The 20,807-nt window shown below is 30.8% G+C and overlaps 1 protein-coding gene and 2 long non-coding RNA genes across 5 annotated transcripts in view; 1 reads left to right on the top strand and 2 right to left on the bottom strand.

Annotated features, from left to right (window-relative positions):
- Positions 1-16,075, bottom strand: part of LOC128875806 (trafficking kinesin-binding protein milt) — a 79,281-nt gene extending 63,206 nt beyond the window's left edge. Inside the window, exons 1-6 of one of the 3 annotated variants that reach the window (XM_054121702.1) lie at positions 16,007-16,075; positions 14,863-14,937; positions 13,369-13,532; positions 12,254-12,476; positions 6,902-7,006; positions 4,645-4,749 (exon numbers count right to left, since the gene is read on the bottom strand). Coding sequence is in view for 2 of the 3 variants with exons in the window: in XM_054121700.1 (XP_053977675.1) it covers positions 4,645-4,749; positions 6,902-7,006; positions 12,254-12,476; positions 13,369-13,560 (625 nt within the window). In the remaining variant the exon portion in view is untranslated. Of the gene's footprint in view, positions 1-4,644; positions 4,750-6,901; positions 7,007-8,297; positions 9,150-12,253; positions 12,477-13,368; positions 13,576-14,862; positions 14,938-16,006 lie in introns of those variants that run through there. The other 2 variants (XM_054121700.1, XM_054121701.1) reach the window with 2 other exon arrangements.
- Positions 11,828-12,332, top strand: LOC128875809 (uncharacterized). The gene is made up of 3 exons (XR_008456885.1): positions 11,828-11,967; positions 12,046-12,142; positions 12,225-12,332. It is a non-coding gene; the product is annotated as an uncharacterized LOC128875809 (long non-coding RNA).
- A 2,829-nt stretch (positions 16,076-18,904) lies between the features above and the next one.
- Positions 18,905-20,621, bottom strand: LOC128875174 (uncharacterized). Its single transcript, XR_008456763.1, has 3 exons — positions 20,200-20,621; positions 19,258-19,407; positions 18,905-19,125 (listed from the first exon to the last, which is right to left on the bottom strand). It is a non-coding gene; the product is annotated as an uncharacterized LOC128875174 (long non-coding RNA).
- Positions 20,622-20,807: the final 186 nt, after the last annotated feature.

Here is a 20,807-nt window from a genome sequence, read left to right as displayed (position 1 = left end):
TAAAAGTACTTTACTCGAAATTTAATATTTTCTAATTTGTACGGAGCATTAAACTAATGTGTTTACATTACAAATTCTACTTCGTCATAAGAATCGTTCAAATACTTATTGCTTCTATACTTTTACCCACTTTTCGCATTTTTTTGTTAATTTCACAAATTATATTAACTAGTAAATATTGTTTGGACTATATCTATTTTAGAGACTTCCGAGAATATGTAAAATATCATTGATTATAAAAAAAGAAGTTAAGAAACTACAATTTCACACAAAAGTTTTTTAGGAAATTGATCGGTGTACGAATACATTCTACACCTACTGTATGTGTAAATATTTTTACATACGAATTACTGACAGATAAGTTTGATGATGTAAGGGAGATTCGAATATATCAAACAGTGGATTATTAGTAAACGATTTATGAAAAATTCCAGATCAAGGATGAAAATTAGAAAACGTTACATTCAATTTGAAAAAAATGAATTTGATTAATAGATTCGTGGTCTCAAGCGAACGTCTTCAAGAAGATAACCGACGCGAACAACGCCAAGATTTGAAGAACATTATCGCAAATGAATGATAGCAGGTGAACGATAATAGTGCTGTTCGAGTACTCGGAAAAGCCGAGCCGAGTAAAACTCGGCTCGAATGGCCGGTCCGAGTCAAGTACTTGGAAGAAACGAGCAGCTCGAAGGATCCGAGTAGCTCGAACCGAAGCGAGCGCCTCGGAGAAGGCGGATTCACGTTGCTGAAACGTGACGGTCCGTGTCGTATTACAACTGGGAAGAAGAAAATTACGAACTTCATTTTTCTCTATTGTTAATTATTTTTGCAATTTAATCAATCTATTGTATTCACCTCACAAAGTAACACAGTCAATAATAAAAATCAACCTTTATCGTTTAGGCCTGCAGAAAACTCGGATGTTTCGAGTTGCTCGCGAGGCGAGTCGATTAGGCGAACTATTAATCGAGCTGAGATTAGGGCTGTTCAAGTACCCGAAAAAATCAAGCCGAGTCGAGTACTTGAAAAAACCAAGTAACTTGAATTTTTCAAGCTACCCGAATAGAACCGAGCGGTCCGAAAAAACCAAGCGGCCCGAAAGAACCAGGCAACTCGAATGGTTTCAAGCTTTTCCGAGTACACATGTTAGTCCGCAGCCGGGCAATAATTTTTATCGGATCTTAACGGATGTATTACCAATCGATTCTTTATGTTATCCCGATGAAAATGGTACCAGACACAATACAATTAGGATTATTTAGAAGGAAATTATACGGAAAAAATGACTTGCACGCTTTTTGTCTACCTTCGTTAAAAATAGTCCGATTTATATAGTGTTTAGTAGCGTTTTCATCAGGAAAACGTAAGGAATCCATCGCCGTTAATCCCGTAATAATACGATGCATATGAAGTGAAAAGCGTACGTGTGTCGACTTTAACCCACGACGGACCTCAAAGGGTCCGAGCATTAAAGTGTAAAATGTTTGTCATGATATGTTCACTTTTTGTTGTGTTTTATAAAAGTTAAAGAAATAAATTGCACTACTGAATTCCTGATGTTATACTGATGAAAATGGTACCAAACACGATATAATATCGATTAATTTTAATTATTCGTGTAATGTAAATTCTACAGACCACGTTGTTACACAGCAGAAAAATCTTTTTCCAATTCTACGCTGTCTTGTTAATAATTAAAATTAATCGATATTATATCGACAAAAAGCGTGCAAATCATTTTTTCTGTATAATTTCCTTCTAAATAATCCGAATTCTATCGTGTCTGGTACCATTTTCATCGGGATAACATAAGGAATCGATTGGTAATATATCCGTTAAGATCCGATAAGACATACGGAAAATGATGGTCGACCTTCTTTGGGTCTAGTTTGCTACGTCCTTAAGATCCGATAAAAATTATTGCCCGGCTGCAGACTAACATGTGTACTCGGAAAAGCTTGAAACCATTCGAGTTGCCTGGTTCTTTCGGGCCGCTTGGTTTTTTCGGACCGCTCGGTTCTATTCGGGTAGCTTGAAAAATTCAAGTTACTTGGTTTCTTTCGGGTAGCTTGAATCTTTCAAGCTACTCGGTTTTTTCAAGTACTCGACTCGGCTTGATTTTTTCGGGTACTTGAACAGCCCTAGTCTCAGCTCGACTCGCCTCGCGAGCAACTCGAAACATCCGAGTTTTCTGCAGGCCTAAACGATAAAGGTTGATTTTTATTATTAACTGTATTACGTTGTGAGGTGAATACAATAGATTGATTAAATTGCAAAAATAATTAACAATAGAGAAAAATGAAATTCGTAATTTTCTTCTTCCCAGTTGTAATCCATTTTAAAAACTATTTATTAACTATTAATTAATTATTTTAACTATGCACTGTGATAATTTGATTAATACTTCTAAAGTGAATAAATGTTCAAAATTTAAAGGAATAATTACATTTCCGAAAATTAATAAGATTAGTTATTAAAGACTTAAGGTTGAAACTGTTAAAAGCTTGCAAAAATATAATTATGCTTCCAACTTTGAATCTTATTCGCAAATTGCTAACTTTTATCAATGTCAGTTTTAGTAGGGTTGTTACACGCCAAATTAATCACTTTTTACACTTTCCAACATAGAACAAAGGAAAGTGGTGTACTCGAGGAAAATTTCGCGGAAATTCTTGTATACTGAAAAGCATGTTTTGGAACCTCATGATCACTTGACTCTTAGAAAAAATATATCTTTTAAAGGTACACATTAAATCTTATAAGTAATATGTTTCTGAAACTATTATTTTGTTTAAGTAATTATTGAATGCAATTGAAACAGTATGAAAATAATCTGTTTTGAAAAGTATTGTGGCGTAATGATAAAATGAGAAATGGTAAAGAAAAACTTTGTGACAATTTGATATGGACAAATTATGACAACCTGATATCGAGTAACGAACAAATAAATTTAATTTAGATGAAGATTCTCGTTCAATTAAATCATCGTTTTCTCGGTTTCGAATTTGTTTGAAAAGTGTGGAATGTTGAAAGTTACTATTTTTGTCTTATTAGGACAGAACTATCAATCCTATAGGTGTGTCTTTTTGTGATAATTAAGCAGGATTCTGTTAAATTATAAACAAATATAATACTTATTAAAAAATATAACTAAAATTTGTCAAGCTTTCTCTATCTAGTAAAGATATTCCAACCTGGACACTTCAAGATTGACATTAAAATTAGCTGCTTAAGTTTTATAATTGAAGAAATGAAATCATTCATACCTCTAGAACAGTTTTTCTATAATAATCAGTTTTGTATATATGACCTTCTTCTTCAGATTATTTATGAAATAGAGGTGACATTAGTCGATTGAAAGCATAAAAAAATGGTAGTCTTTGTCATTATGAGAGAATAAGAACAGAAGAGAAAGGACAGCATGAATAGAATCGCTTTGAACAACGGACTTAAGGATCGTAAGTAAGAATGCGATCAAACTTATAGAACATTGTGTTGAAAATATTTGTATCTTTATTAAATGAGCAAATTTTACATACGATATTTTTTCTATTATATTGACTATGAAAATTTATATGAACATCGATGGGTAAAGCTGCTATAAAGTGAGTATGTAAACTGACAGCGTGTCATGTCTGTTCATCCTAACTAACGCAATCAAACGTAATATTAGTAAAAGATGACTTCGTTTATTCAAACAATTCTTGAAGTGTAAAAACTAGGGTTTCTAATATCTGTAGTCTCTTATTTTATTGTAAAAATATATATTATGTACTTGATTTTTATTCCTAGAAATATATTTGTGAAATGAAGAGATAACAGCTTGCCTCAGCCTTGCGTTCCTTGTAATATAGTACAAAGAATAGTGACATGTTTGTTGTTCCAACCTTAACTGTGTATATCTTGTTGAACTAGATGTTCCGGATTCAGTTTTTGCTTAAGACAATAAAGAGGGGGTTAGTGAAACTGTTTTAGAGGTATAAATGACATTATTGTCACGACTATTTCGTTTCTAGACTACATTTAAATAATATGACGTGCGTGAGGTATGGTCTCTAGACCATAGTAGATAAGTTGGTTGGATAACAGCTTTAACCCTTTGCACGGTACGAACGTACGTTTACCTTCTACTTCAACTGACCTACTACATATAGTACAAATGTACATTTAAAGCAGTTAATTTAACTAGTGTCTTGTCATTTTTATTTGCATGTTACATAGGTATTTAAAAAATATTATTCTTTTAAGAGTCAGAAATAGCTTTATGCATGTTGAAAAGAGGCCTTTTCAAATAAGTGTATACATTTTATGTCGACTTAGTAGTGAGTAAAATAAAGTATCCCCTTAATCCTTTGAATATGAGTAGCAGGAATAGAGTAATTCATTATAAAAGTGGTGCAAGTCCCTCTTCCTTTGTAGATACAAGTGTTACTATATCGAGCCCAAAAGTAATCAATTTGACACGGAACTACCCATTATTAAAACTCTATAAACCTTGCAAAAAACAACATTTAATTTACACGCCTTTTTTAATGCGGCACAGAATATGCAACATTTTTTTGACGTCAAAGGACGTGTGAGCGTCGAAGGTATGAAGTAAGAATAAAAAGTAATAATAAAAATGAATACATAATTACTTACTAAAGTAGTTGAGAGTTTCTCGGATCTGATCCGGTGACAATTTCAAATCAGTGTCAACTGATTTTAGAGCCGGTGATGGAATAAACCAGTCAGAGTTTTCGTACCCTAAATACAAGCAAAGTAAATGATTTAAATTAATAATTGAGGGTCATTTAAAGAAGGATAATCCTTCTTGATGATCGAAGCAATTAATTAACATTCGAATAGAATCGTATTGAAGCGTAAACGTTTTTAACTTAAGTTTAGAACAAATTGTACAGTATAAAAGATAATTTAAAAAAAAAAAAAGACAGAACCATCAACATGAACAAATATATCCATTCCTTTTCTTTAATATAATTTGTTCTTAAAATGATGACATAGAGAATTGAAAACATTTGTGTTTAACAAGTTTTTATTCAAATATTAGTAAATGCTTGAAAAAATCAAGAAACGTGTTTTTTTAATCTTTAAATAATTATAATTACTTTTAAAAAGTCACGTTTAACGTATTTAACACTAGAACTATCAAGGAAGTAAATTGTATCTACGTTTTTGGCGTCAATTATTGAGACAACAAACTAATTATATTGATGATTTGATTTGCTGTATCTCCTCTAATTTCAAAGACATAGGTATGCAATAACCGTTAAGAATTCCAATGTTACGTGTGATTAAGCACCATAATAGACAAAAACAGAAATAAAACTTATACTTCGTTTCAAAAAATGAATATTCTACGTTAAATAAAGTTTGTCATGAAAAACAGAACGTTTAAGGCGTCTGGCCACTCTGAGCGCTCGCCAGATGGATACTATTCTTAAACAATTCATAAATGCGAAAGTATAGAAAAAAATATTTTTATGTTTTGACACATACTAAAGAACGGTCTAATGAACACATGAAAACTTTTTAATGAACACATGAAAAATTTTTTGAAATAACAAAAAAAATGGCGGCGGTTCGACAATTTTGGTGAAGGCCTTCGGCATGAAATGCGCATGGGCAGTACCATCATTATATTCTTTAGGTTGCATGTGAAAAAGAAAAAAAAATTGGATTGTTTTGGAGTTTGTCGCAAGAGAGTAGCAATTGAATCTTTCTTTACTATTAAGAAAATTATGGTGAGCTGAAGAAATTTTTTTTTATTTTTCACCGAAATTTCACGAGAAAAATCGTCAATAAAAAAAAGAAAAAAAAAAAACTAATCAAGTAATCCCAAAAATCCATTGCTACTCTTCAGATAATGTATCTAAAAGTAGTGTGTACAAATTTCAGAGCAATCGATAGTTTACGAGATTTACGTTGTACCATTTTGAAAAATGTAGTTTCGAGATCATTCTAAAAGAAAGTAAACGTGCGGTACGATTGCTCTGAAATTTGTACACACTACTTTTATATACATTATCTGAAGAAAAGCAATGGATTTTTGCGATTACTTGATTAATTTTTTACTTAATTTTTTTTTTAAAATAGTAACCATCTGGCAAGCGCTCAGAGTGGCCAGACGCCTTAAATATCAGTCTTGGACTTTAAGATACAAAAAAAGGACGAATGCAACGAATGTAATTTTTGCATTTAAGGTCACTGATTTTTTTTTTAATTTAAATGTTTATTAGTGAACATTTTTTAATGGAACTGCATACTTTTAACCTTTTACACAATACAACTGATACTAAACTTAATTCAATCGCACAACTTGTTTTGATATATTTGTTAATAACTAATGTATACTATACTCCTGTACAAACTGCCAGCCAAAAATGTAAAATAAAACTTAACTTATTGTCTGTGTTCTTACTGATACAAAGCATAGTAAGATTCTGTACTTATTAAGTTCTTATTGTACTTTAAATATTATTGTAACTTGAGTCAAAGAATTTTTATCTTTCTTTATTTACATATATTATGACACAAGGTTGAATTCGTTTAGTGTTAGTTACAATATGCAGTTTCGTTATAAAAATATTAGCAAATTTGAAATTGGAATAAAAAATTATTTAAAAAAAAAAAAACATATTCAGTACATTTTTCCTTCAAAATCATCTAAATTTTATCCTACATATTCTGATCCAAGGGAAGCGTCCAGTTTCTCATGGCTCGCCTTATATCTAAAACAAACTAATTCTGCATTCAGTAATAAAATTTATACACTCTTTAGTATTGTTTAAATTCCGTACAAGACGAAAATATTTTAATAGAGAATAAGTGATCCAAGGAATACGAGTAGAGGGACATTACATTTTTAGGTATATTAACTATCTGTGGAATCATTTACCTTGAAATTGAGTGAGAGTATCGGCACGTAGACGGTACCTAGGTATTTGTTCCTCTAGCAGACTGATGATTTCAACCTCTGGTAGTTCGCCACCACTGCATACCTCTAGAATAAAAAACAATAGCTTTATATAGACTTAGCCAATGTATTTCTACATCTTTATATTATCCAGCTAATAATACTTCTAAATTTATTATGCTACGTTTTCCAATAAATCTGTTCAACACATATATTTAAAGAATTTCCGGCAGTATTTAATAATTGTCATATACGAATACAAATCATTAATTCCTCTAAATATCACGATTTTATTTAACAGTGACATTATATTAATTTAATAACATAAAACAATATTAATATTAATAATGTAAATATCAGTAATAATAATTTATATCAATATTAATAATATAAATTAATAACAAATTTCTTTGTATAAATACATATTATAGAAATTTTGTGTAATACTACATTTGTTAAGATAATAATTTATAAGAACATTAATATAATAATATAATATAACGACAATTTCGACATTATCTATGACATCGATGTTGTGGCAACCATATTGAAAATCTATGTTTTTGTATTTACCGGTTAACTCTTTTAAATTTTCTTTAAATTGCATATTAGCATTTCTTTTTTTGCAGGCTGACAGTGCATACAGAGACAAGCTCAACTATGTCAATGATTTACGACTTTGTTCGAAAATTAGTCTATGAAATAGGAGATGAATGCCTAGTTTATGAATCCTATTTTACTGCAAATGTTTGAAAACACTTGTCTGAAGAGCAATGCAATTTTTAACGCGTTTCCTGGAACAGCTGTTCAAACAGTTATAAGTCTAAAGCGACGCTTTTGAACGTATTCATAATTCTGATAATAAGTACCGTAGGAACTCAGGAACTGCTCTCATTTAGATCCTATTACGCTAATAGTAATAGATTATAGTAATTCTTAAATCGTGCAGAATCTAAAATAATGTTTCAAATAAATCTCACTTCTATGCAAAAATTTGTAGGTCAAACAAATGTTTTAATAAGGTCAGGAATAAACAATTACTCCTTACTAGTTAAATATAAATACGATCAGGTAATTTCTTTGTTTTGACATTTTATTTATTTTCAATGTTAACATAACTGTTTACATGTATTCATTACTGCATACAAATACATTACGTTATTAATTAATAAGTTACTAGCGATCCACAAAATGTATCAATGTATCATATTAATAATATTAAATTCAGCTACTACCAAGAAATAATTGTTTATACCTGTTTTGTTTTTAATTAAATGTTATACCGTTTTATATAACTCATTAAAATTCAAATTTATTAAATAGAAAAAGTCATCGAAATCTGGTTAGCAATTAATAAATATATTACAAGAAATCGTACCATCTCTCCATTTACTAAGAATGCTGTCTCTCTTTTCAAGAATTTTTTTAAGCCTCCCAGGGCCTCTAGGCCGACTTGATACACCACTACCGAGGTACATAATCTTTTATTCCACACTAATAATCCCTATACATCATCTTTCATATATCCTTCGTCCTTTTAAAAACAATAACTTAACGTTGAAAATTAAAAATTGTCTGTGCGACCACAAATATGTACGTAAATATTGTGCCTTAAGAAGTTCAACAAACACTTTCATTTCAACACTTTTATGAATTACACTTAACAGAGCTAAAAAGAATTTTTCTATTTTTTTTCAAAAATAATCACTTGAATATTCAATTTCGTTTACATCAACTCACAGACAATTAATTCAATACAACTTATCCTGACTATCTGAATTCATCGTTTCTTTTTTAAACATAACATTATGCATTTTATTTATGCTTCCAAGCAACTTTTTATAATTTCGCGAAAATCAAATCGTCGTTCAAATATGATGCCTGTTTATATAATATTTTGCGAATAAGCTACACAGTTGTGTAATCGTCCAATAGGAACATGCGCGATGAATATATTATAAAACTTAATGGAACCTTTTTTAGCCACATTCTAAGAAAAGGCAGCAGAGAGAAGGACGAAATTAACGAAATTTGTTCAATTAAAATAATTTCAAGGGACGTTATGCGTTAATGTTCACGTATCGTTACTCGATGAAATAATTGCACGTCTTTTAAAATGTGTTGAGAACATTTTTAAAATGCACAGAACACTTGTTATATTTGTTCGCGGCAAAGTCTATTTAAGATGTCTTCGAGTTTTCCAAGGACGTTAGCACATCACCAATAATTGTTCTTAACAGGTATCGAACTGATGTAGACAGCAGAACATGCAAAACACAAGAGAGTGAAGGAACGAAGGTGTAGATTCCCAAGTCAAGCCAGGACTTAATCCACAGACAGTCGAATGAAATAGAACGAATCTATTGGCTTTTGGCCAATCTCCTTTCTTTACAGAACCCCGAATAGATCGATTACAAAAAGATTGATTTCTATAAATTTCGATGACGCTTAATCGTTCAGTTGTTTAATACATTTTATCCTATGTAAACAATCAACGAACTGTAAACTATATTGAAAAATTAAAAATATTTGAACTGAGTAACATCAAACAGTTGCTGGCATTCAAACAATGACGATTTCCAGACTTAAAAATATATTTGTATATGAAAAGTCAAAACAGTTTAAAAACAAATATTAATTTATTTTAAACGACTTTCAATATCTGTAAATATTATAATTACATTTAATTAAAAAACGAAACTTTGTTTCAGAGTTTGAATAGTATTGTTTAAAGCTGAACCATAGTAGAAAGAAACTATAATGTTAGACTTGTAATGTAAATGTTGGGATTTTAACATAAAATTGAGAATTTATAAATTACAAATTTTTTAAGAAAATTTCCACAGAATACAATTGATTACTTTTATTATTACAATAAAACTAAATATTCTATTAAATTTGCATAAAAATTGACTTTACTTTGATTTAACGTGTCTACGTTAATTACAATAGCATAACAATATAAATACTCAAGAAATTAAAAGAATTCAGAAGGGTTGAATTTTGTTAATAAATTGTGCTAGAAACATTGATAGAATTTTTGTTTAATTAAACGTAGCTATAATATTTAAAGATGTTAACAATAAAATTTAAGAATCCAAACGTATAAAATGAATTGATGCTCGTTTTTGAGATTTGTAATATTTTGGTCTTTGGTTTGCATACGTGGAAATTTCTCTATTAATATAACTTTTAAGATTTATTCTTAAATTAAAAAAGTAATAATATCTCCTTTCAAGCAAGACTTTTCCAAATTTTTTCTGTAACACTTAAAACATTAAAATTACGAAAATTGATCAGAAAAATATGAACATAATTTGATTAACAAGAATAGAATCAAGGAATGCAAAAGATAAGTATGAAGATACTTTGCAGTTGATAACTATTCACGAATATCAATAATACATGAGTGAACGTTAAAAAGTACCATCTGTACCAATAAGTACCATGACTACATGGACAAATAGATACTATGTTAAGAGACCATGTAATGACCGAACGTTTATAGGTCGGTTATTTTCGGTGTCACGCAACAATGTGCGTTAGTTATTTCTGCACCATCCTCAGAATTGCAAAATTATATCATTAGTTGATTTGAATCGTCACGAGTCTCAAATAAATGAAATATTGTTTCGATAAATTATCACATTTCGGTTATTTCGATATATGCGTGATATTTATGAGTACTTTAATTGTTCAAACGAAACAAATGTACGAATATTAGAATAAAAAATGAAATTCGCAACTTTAGAATTAAACATGCTACATTACGATTATATGTAGGAAATTATATTTTAAAACTAAATTTAAATCACCATTGATCTCATTACAAAGAATCACAATCGACAAACTTTTCTAAAAATGTACTAAAACAATAAACTATCGAGTAATTCTGCATATCTTCTAAAATAAAAAAAAATAAAAAAAAGAAGAGGAAAGACTGATCGATTATTTCAGTTTATTGACGACGTCGTCTACAAAAATGGTGATGATGATAATAATGATGATGATGATAATAGTAATAACGACGATAACGTTAATGATAATGATGATGGCAAGAATGATCGTGAAACGTAATCGTCGTTTACTCGTTCTTAAATTAGTTCCTTCTTCGACTTTGCTAAGGTTAAAATATTTCTCCAATGCAAATGCATACTTGCAAATTCCAGAGAAAGTTCTTTCACCAAACGTTAAAAGTTCCTCATTTGGTTGAAAACAGACTTAAACCATTTCCCTAAAATTAAATTCTAACCTAATTTTTTTAAATGCGAGTTTCAAAACACAGTGTACAGTATAATTATAAAACTAAAGAAATCCAAACTCCCTCTCAAAAATACTTCACAATTGTATCCAATATTTTGCTTTATTATTTCGGCGTGTTATAATTGTTAAAATAATTATACTGTTACTAATAAAAATAAAACACAAAAGATTTTTCTGTAGAATTTACTGCAAATAAAAACTAAAATCATCTGATCAGTAAAATAAATGGATTTATTTAATCAAAACATTTTTCACGCATTTAATTTTGACTTCCTCTATTTTTTCTCTACTAATTTACAAGCCTACAAATTGACAAACTATTATTTGAAACATTTTGTAGTATTTTTCGTAATTTAAAAGTTGTACACTCATAAATTAAATGGGTGACTTTGATCTAAAGGATAGTTTCTCCTTTAAAGTTGAAAAGTAAGTTTGATCAATGACTTTTCATTTGTTTCATTTGCATTTTTTCAGTATTTCAACTAAACTGAAGATGAACTAAAAAATAGACACATACGTATAGTGCATCCATCCATACATACACAAAACAGCAAACATCTGTAGTCATAAGGCTAAATAAGTATGCCATAAATACATAAATATGTTCTAAATCCCTAAATCTATCACGAATTTGTAAACTTGATACATATTTTTAAATTTTGTGGGACCTAAAAAGCTACTAATTTCTGATTTCTTTTTAATTTAAAAAATGATAAACGTAACAAGATATTTCAACTGATTACAATGAGAACCTCTGTGTTTTCTAAAAAGTTAATCTTCTTGAGGTTAGTGTCCTTTTGATATCCGTGATTTAATTAACACATTATCTACTGGAAACATATCGATAAGCTTTTTAATTTCAGCATCTATCCACCACAACCTATTCACTGTATTGTTGGTTGTCTACTTACAATGCTTAATTCGAGGACACAGGCAAGGCTTTCGATATACCTTATTAGAGTATGCACAAATTAATGTCATCATAGATTAATATACGCTAATGTTGTATATCTCTCTTAATTTGTAAACACTTTCTAAATAGAGGATAGTTGAAGTGCTAAAATAACTCACCAGTGATGGTCTCAGCGTCCCTGGTGGTGGCTGGAGTAGGAGTAAGAGGCTGTGATATTCTGTTTCTGGATAATCTAAGGGCCTGAAGGGTGGCCCTTGCCGTAGGCGACACGTTAAGTGCGGTGGCTTTCGATCGAATCGAAGCCTCTGGCCCCTTCGGAGCCGCATCTTCCACGGCGGCCAGTTTGGACGCTGTGGCGACGAAGGATATCGCCTCACCTTCCTTCATGAATAGTGGAGCCATAGAAAACGATCAAAATATTAATTTCAATACATGAATTTCAATAATTCTTGGAGACCAATACCTTGGAGACATAGAATGCTATGTTCAAATTATATAAAAACTGACTTTTTACAATTCTTTAATGTTTTTTTTCTGCCCTTTTTAATGACTTTCTAATGCGAGCTCAATTAGTATAAGACATAAGTACATTCAAGAAAAAAACACTATGTTTGATTCTCTTTAGATGTAACAAATCAATATTTTTCAAAGTGAGGAAAAAAATACATATTTAACGTAGAAAATAATAAATAACTTAAGCGACATTAGTTATTTTCATTTTAAAGAATTTTATTATTGTTTTTTAAGTAATTGTATGCCTGTTAAGGTTTGCTACAATTAAGATTTTTTAAATGTAACTTTCTTTTAAATTATGTTTGAACAAAGTTATTTTCCATGTTGGTTTATTATCACTATTAATTACTTCCACGTGATATTGACGAAAATTACTGGTTCAGTTATATTTTGGCAAGATGATAATTAATTGGTATATTATATCTATGTCAAAATTTTCCTACTGATTTTATCGTAATATGTTATCATATGCTGATAATAACATGAACAAATATCAGCTTTAATTGTTGGAATACTACAACAAAATTAATTACTTATTTCCTGTATAAAATTTAGTTTTATAATTTTAATAATTACGAAATCAATAACAAATACTTCCTTTTAGTAAACTCATATTTTCACCAGGAATATGCAAATTTTAGTAATATCTATTTAATATCTTCAACATGACAATAATATTCATAAATGTTACATTATATTGTAATGCACAGCTTTTTATGCTTATTGTTTTTAGAAACTGCTCTAATCAAAGAAAACTTACAAAGTTAAAGGAAGAATTTGAGCCAGATTCATCAATTGATGGAAATGTTGCTTTTGACCCCAAACTATGCTGAAAGACTGCATTGTAAGACAATTCCGTGTTATCTTTGTCATTATTAGTATTTTGTGGTTTTCTAATGCGTCTAGCAGAATTCCGCCTTGCTTCTGCAAATGCAATTCCTCTAAGTAGCATTTCATTCAAATGAATCACAAGCTATCACTGCTAAGAATATTTTCCATTATGAAACCTTTGATCTTTCAATATAAAATCATGTTCTTCGATGATTCATATATATTAGTATTGTCTTACTTACGAGAAAAAATATTGTTTTAATAGTTATCGCTAATGATGAAATGTAACAATTTTAAAAGGAATTTTGAAGAAGGTACACTACTGTGTTACTACTTTGTTCTAAAATCAAATGTTAAATGACACTTTCTTTCTTTAATTATCAAGATATTATTTTTAAACTAAATACGTATTTAACAATGAAATTATGAACTATTACACTTGTAACTTATTACACTTGAATATCAATTAAACACTGACAACTGCTTTTTTACATAAATTGTTTCTATTTCGTTCTCAAAAAAATTATAAATTATAAAACTATAGATCATCCAGAACTCTTAGACTCTTCAACGAATTTTTCTGTGAATAGAGAACTTATTCTTGTATTGTTTTATATAAATTTAACAAGGAAATGTCACAAGGAAAAACAGATACAAATATCCCAAAAGGTTTCAACGAACTGGTTATTCTCCGAACAACTTATTGATCCCTACAAAGAATTTTATCTCCACTCCACTGTTTTATCATTTAATATACAGTGATAACAATTGTACAGACATGTTCAAAATTTTGTAGATTTTTGTTATACCTCATAGATAAAAAGTAATCATGATTCAGTACATGTATTTAATTTTCAACTTGGTTCAATTTCAGACAATAATGATATTAAAAGTAATAATAAGAATTTAAATATAAAGTTCTAACATTAAATCAATGCTAAAGTAATGATACAATTTCAAAATAGGTGAAGCAACATGATCGATATAAGTATATATACAAATTTGAAAATGGACATGTAATAAATTATAAAACAAATTTATTGGAAAGTACATAATTCTCAATCAAGCAATGTGTTTTTCTATTTTTTTTTTTAGGAGTTATACGTTTATAACAAACACATATCAAGAATAATGTAAGTGCTATCTGATATGGTGCAACAACTTAGTCATTTTCTTAGTAGAATATGCTACTTTCAATTACTCACAAATTACAATTTATCACAATATCTTTACAGCAGTTGCTTCTTAATGTACCAGAAGTTACATAATTTATTTCTAGAATTATTTGTTATCTGTTAATGTATTAACAGATGTTGTATTAGCTTGTATTAGAATTTTTGTTCAGCAAATCAATATATTTGATGCGTTGTATTATTTGATTACTTAAGGTAACTTAAACAAAACAACTGGTTTAAAAACTCACCGTGACGTATTATACAATCTTTGGTTTCCACTAGGGAAACCACAATGATCACCACAAGAAGACAATGTAAAAATTCTGCAAACATAAAAAAAATTATAAACATATTTTACAATTACAATTCTTTTCAACAGCTTTTACTAAAGTATTAATATAGATAAGAATGTACATTGATATTTTTAGATATATTTCTTACGAATTCCATAATATTCAAACTAACAAAATATTAAAATATAAGATATTCCAAAATCAATAAAGACTTATATAATTAAATACTTGTATCACTTTAAATTATAAACTGCATAAAAATAATGTAAAGTACGTTCAAATATCTGCAAATCTCTATCTTCATGCTTGAAGAGCCATCTTCAGATCAAAGCGATTAGATCTTTAATAAATGATAACGTTCGAAATTTAAATACTCTAATTTCAATCCTTTACATTTCAATTAGTTAATCCAATTGTATCAAATAGTTTTGCATTACATTAACATTAAAAATTAATATAATAACATTTAGATAATCATTTAATGTTTTAAAAGAACATAAAATTATATAATATAATTCGCTGGATTTAAGAATAAGAAAGGTAAAAATTGTTAAGTGGATAATTTTGTATATATTTTGACACATGAATTTTTTAAACCATTCACAGAAAAATGCCAAAAGAATATTCTACATAAAAATAATTTTTCAGTCAAAACCGATGAGTACATAATATTAATGAACAATGAAACTTGAATTACATTTGAATTAAACCAAATCTAAAAAAATATTTCAAAGAAAGGTTAACTTAATTAAGATTACAGTTAATTCTTGACATCTACCGTACATCATTTAGACACGAAAATCAGAATATCTTCCTACTGTAACAAAATTGATAAAAAATTCTAAGAAAAGTATCATAATCAGGTTTATGATATTTGTGATTACAGGAGGAAATGAAATTCGAGGACAATGTATCGATTGAGTTGTCCGCAGTAACCTTTCGTAACGAGGTTAAAAACAACATCTTTTCATTGATTCCGATTTTTCAATCATTTTTGAACCTGTTTCGTGTGTTTTCCTTGTGAGAATATTCATAAAGAACAAAGCGTTAAAAATATAAAAAAATACCCGAACAGAAAAACGAAAAAGCTTTGACTCACCTGTCTTTCCGACATTTTTTATTTGTGTCACATAATTGTTGATTTTCTGGAATTCCCTTGCGTTTTTACGAAATATTCTTTACATTTGTCGCGTCTTCACCGAGGACAAAATTTTTCTAAAGAATTATCTTCCGAAGAAAATTCGGGCGTCCATGACGGCCCCGAATAGTCCGAAGCTACGTGAATTACGAAGACGATCATATAGCGGGTGATGAAATGTATTTCGAGTTTAAGTTATAACGGGATATGAAAAAACTATCTACATTCAAGGTAGATCTTTTTGTTCATTTAATTACCTGTTGTTAATGTTCAATGTTCCTTAACTTTTTTTCAAGTAACGTAAAGGATAATAATACAAATTTTATGTATCGCTTATTTAAAATTTACATAAGATAATTTATTTTGTATATATAAATTTGAAATTACATTATACCTGACTCGAATCTTTTAGTCGGTCAGAAGTATTTCCCTGACGATGACATCAAATGAGTGACGTCAAATTTTTCATTCAACTTATACAAGTAGGACCGACCTAAGAATTTGTAATGCCTTGGTCAACACTAGTAGATTTAGCCTCTTTTCCCATTCCAAATTAGTCAGCTTTAGTTTGTTTGAAATCGCATGAAATATTTCATTAATGATTAATAATAATGAATACCTTATAGTTATTTACATCAATAATTTATGTATTTACTATTAATATTAACATTCTTTTTTTGCTCCTGCTATTGATTCTAAGGCATTCTCCTGAGATCCTCCTGAGGGATCGTAATGTCTGCTTTAGAAAATACTGCTATACACATTGAATTCAAGTTCAAGTTCGTACATCGAAAAAAATGATAACTGGTCTGGGAGCCTATTTTCAAGCAGTGTTGCCAGTCGTAGTGGATTTTAGCGACGTGTGCGACACAGAGATACCAAGCATAAAATGTCCAAAATGTAGCGGAATTTTGTGTTTACCCTGAAATATTGAGTCAAACACCCAAACTTGGGATTATTTCGTACGTTCAATTTCTATGACCATCGGATTCGTGTCTATTCGGAAAACTTCAGCACCGTTCTTCCTTACATCTTATCTGGAGAATAGTTTGCCCGAAATTTTACCCAGAGATAAAGAAATCAGGTGTAAATGAACACCCTGCGGTGTATTTTTCGTGACGAGATTTTATGCTGAATAAAGCATGTATAAAATACATTTTAATAATACATCACACACCTTAAATATTTAATATTTTCATTTCTAACTTCTTAATCTTAAATTAGAAATTTAAATGATTGTAGCGGCGCGTAGCGGCTATTATATTATTGTAAACTATAGTATAAACAAATTATGTTTTATAATATTTAGAGCCAGATTATACAGGGTGTCCCAAAAGTCGGGGAGGAGCCGGAAATGGGGGGTAGCTGAGACGATTCTGAACAACAATTTTCTTTGCAAAAATGTCGGATGGAGTTTCGTTAAGGAGATATTAAGACCCCGTCCAATCAGAGCGCGCGTAGACCGTTCGAGCGGCCGCGATAGCGAAGGCTACGCGCTGGCGGCCGCGCTTGTACGCGAACAAGTGACTCGACGTGCATCGACGGACATTGACGCTGCCGCTAGCGCGTAGCCTTCGCTACCGCGGCCGCTTGAACGGTCTACGCGCGCTCTGATTGGACGGGGTCTTAATATCTCCTTAACGAAGCCCCATTCGACATTATTGCAAAGGAAATTGTTGTTCAGAATCGTCTCAGCTACCGCCCATATCCGGCTCCTCCCCGACTTTTGGGACACCCTGTATACAGATAGAAAACCATCAAACTTTACCTTAAAAAGTTTTTTTCTATCTATGATAGTTTCGGAGATAGCCTATTGCAGCTGAAACTTTAGGAGGTCGTTTCACCCTCTAAATATAAAAACGACCAAATATAAAAAAATATGTATATCTTATTTTTCGATCCTAAAATCAAAACAATCGGAGCCGGACACTGGCTTATATGGTATGAGGTAGTGTAGGGACCTACATATAGTCATAGGTTCAAGCAGCGTTACCAACCTAAGCTAGAGAATTTAGCATTAAGAGGTTTTCGTCGTTTTTGAAGAAGGGACGCAGCAAAGAGAACTTTAAGGCTGCGCAGGAACTAAACTAGCTCCACCAACGAAGAGCAACGGAGAATAGGTGAACTACGAAACAGTTTTTCGCGTTTTTTATGCACAATAATGAAAACAAACACATAATGATTATGCATTTTGTAATCAGGGGAAGTAAATCTATCGACCTATCAAGAGTTTGTTTCGAAAATTTGCAAAAAAAAAAAAATTTGTTCCTTAAAAACATAGTTTTATCATATTTTAAAGGTGAAATTGCAAAATCGGGCGTTAGAGTGGCATGCGGAGTGATATAAAGAATATTTTAGAAAAAGAATCGTGAGAAAATATTGCTTCTTCGCTTCAAAAAACTTGATGAGCTTCGTTGCTGTGAAATCTTGATGATTTGTATGGCAATATGGTTGCTCCGCTATCACGCTGTCCACTGCAGCGCTGCTGTCGTCTTTGCTGCGGTTGTTACGCTAGTAGTCTAAGACGCTTTTCATCATGGTTCAGTATCGTAGTAAGTTTAAAAAATGCCCGCGGTCATGCATTTTTCTTTTAAGTAAGTGTGTATATGTATATAGAAATTGGTAAAAAAACTTCAGATTTACTCGAAGCTTAGGGTTTTGCCCATCACTGATTTCAATGAACTTTGAAATAGGATAAAACTCCCAGCTCTTGTAAAAAGGCGTGTGCAAGAAGTTATAATAATGATATAAGAAATGTGATTGATATAAGGACTTGAAAGGTGCACGAGGTATTCTGGTGGACCTGTTCAATAGTTTTATTTCTTCTATTTTTTTCTACGAAGAGCACTCTTTTGCGTTCCATCGCGTTCGAGCGGTGGAGGACACAGCGGCAGCTGAGGAGAATGGCATATATAGTATAGTAATAGGCACGCGCTACGCTACGTTATTACTATTTATATACATATACATTACTGTATACGTTGAATTCTCCGGTTTTCCCAATTTTTCTCCGTTTCTCATTATCCGATCGAAACATTCGACGTCTCATTCTGTAGGTATTTTCATCATCTACGTTTCATCTGCTTCGAGGATTGATATTGCTGTATTACTTTAAAATTTATACGCAAAAAAACGACAAAAATCAAGATTTTCTTGGATTAAATTGTTTATAAGAAGAAAACGGAACAGAGTTGAGAGTGAAAAACATATACCTATTCATCTACGCATCCCTTTTATTAGTACTTTTGTCACCAAAACGCTGTTTTAATTCTCTACCGATTGGCCTAGTTGTATTGTTGACGATTGGAGGAAAGTTGTTTTTGTGACGTATCTCGTGCCTGTATCGGGACAAACGATTGATGCTGGAAAATTCGTTTGGAAAATAATGAATGAAAAGTTTTATCTAGGCTGTTTGAAGTTTAAGGGGTTAGTCGCAGTCAGGAAAATGGAAACGGACAGTTTCTTGTGTGTTTTTTTTTAAGGTATTAAATAATAATTTTTATTAATGAAATGTACATATATTACAAAGTATGTCTTAAAGAATTATAAAAGAATTTTTGTTTTAAGAAAAGGTTAATTCATTTCGTCATAACAGGCGATGGCGTGGGTGGCCACTTGCTTTGCGATGAGCAAGATTTCTTCAAACTGGCGCACCTGGAAACAAAACTAAAGGTAGATTTAGAAAATATATTAGACTAACGGGTCCCTGAACGAAGGATTTTTTATTTTCTTGTATACTTTTTTTTTATCCTGTATCGAATCGCTTAATTTTAGTGAAAAAATTGAAAATCAACTTCAAATGTAGGCCATCTTGTTTTAAATTAATTTTTTCCAAAATCCTTCGTTCAGGGACCCGCTAGACTAACCTATTTTTGAAATCTACCTTTGTTTTTTTCAGGTAAACCAGTGTAGAGAAATCTTGCTCACCGCAAACCTACGTTTTTAAATCATCGTCTACGTCATCGGCTGTTATGACGATATAAATTAAACGTTTCTTAAAACAAAAAATGTTCTTTGGTTCTTTAAAACATGCTTTGTAATATACTTAATTGCTACTAATGCAAATTATTATTTAATAACTAAAAAAAAATCACAAAGAAATGTCGTTTTTCCTCTTCCTGATTGCGACTAACCCCTTAAGCAGAAATACTCACAATCGTATGTGGTGTGAAGTTGTATAAAGTTGTGTGTAGTTCTCATCGTAGCAAATTAGTACAAAATTATTTAATGAATAATCAGTTAGAAGTATTAGAAGTAACGGATCCTTCGATCGTAAAGGAAATTTCGGGGCATCGACAAGTCTTCGAGGACCCCCAAACGCAGGCATGCCCCCCATCCGGGCTTCAAGGGGGCTGGCCAAAAGGGACCTGGAGGTGTCGTCGCGAACGCCGTCAGGATCGTACGTCACTTCTGTCGAAAACGTCAAATCGTGAACAGTTTAGCAAAGTGACATTGAATATTGAAGGTAATTATTTAAGGATACTGACAAGACATCGCAAAGTGTGCACCGAATTCTGTAATCAGAAGTTTTTCCTGTGTATAGAAACGTATGTAGAACAATCTGTGAAAGTTGGAACGCGCAACTCTCTCTCGTTTTCGAAAAATAAATGTTTAAATGTGGGTGGAGTGTCAAGTTGTGAAGTTAATATTTTGCCCTGGACGCGGTTTGATCCCGGTAGGAGACACTTATTATTTTTTGTTTTGATATGGAAACTACCTTTCTATTGTATACAGATTATTTTAATAAAATATCGTGTAATTT

Source organism: Hylaeus volcanicus, chromosome 4, assembly GCF_026283585.1.
Source record: "Hylaeus volcanicus isolate JK05 chromosome 4, UHH_iyHylVolc1.0_haploid, whole genome shotgun sequence".
Taxonomy (NCBI): Eukaryota; Metazoa; Arthropoda; class Insecta; order Hymenoptera; family Colletidae; genus Hylaeus; species Hylaeus volcanicus.
Note: the sequence above shows the minus strand (reverse complement) of the source record. Positions and strands in the feature narration are given on the sequence as shown.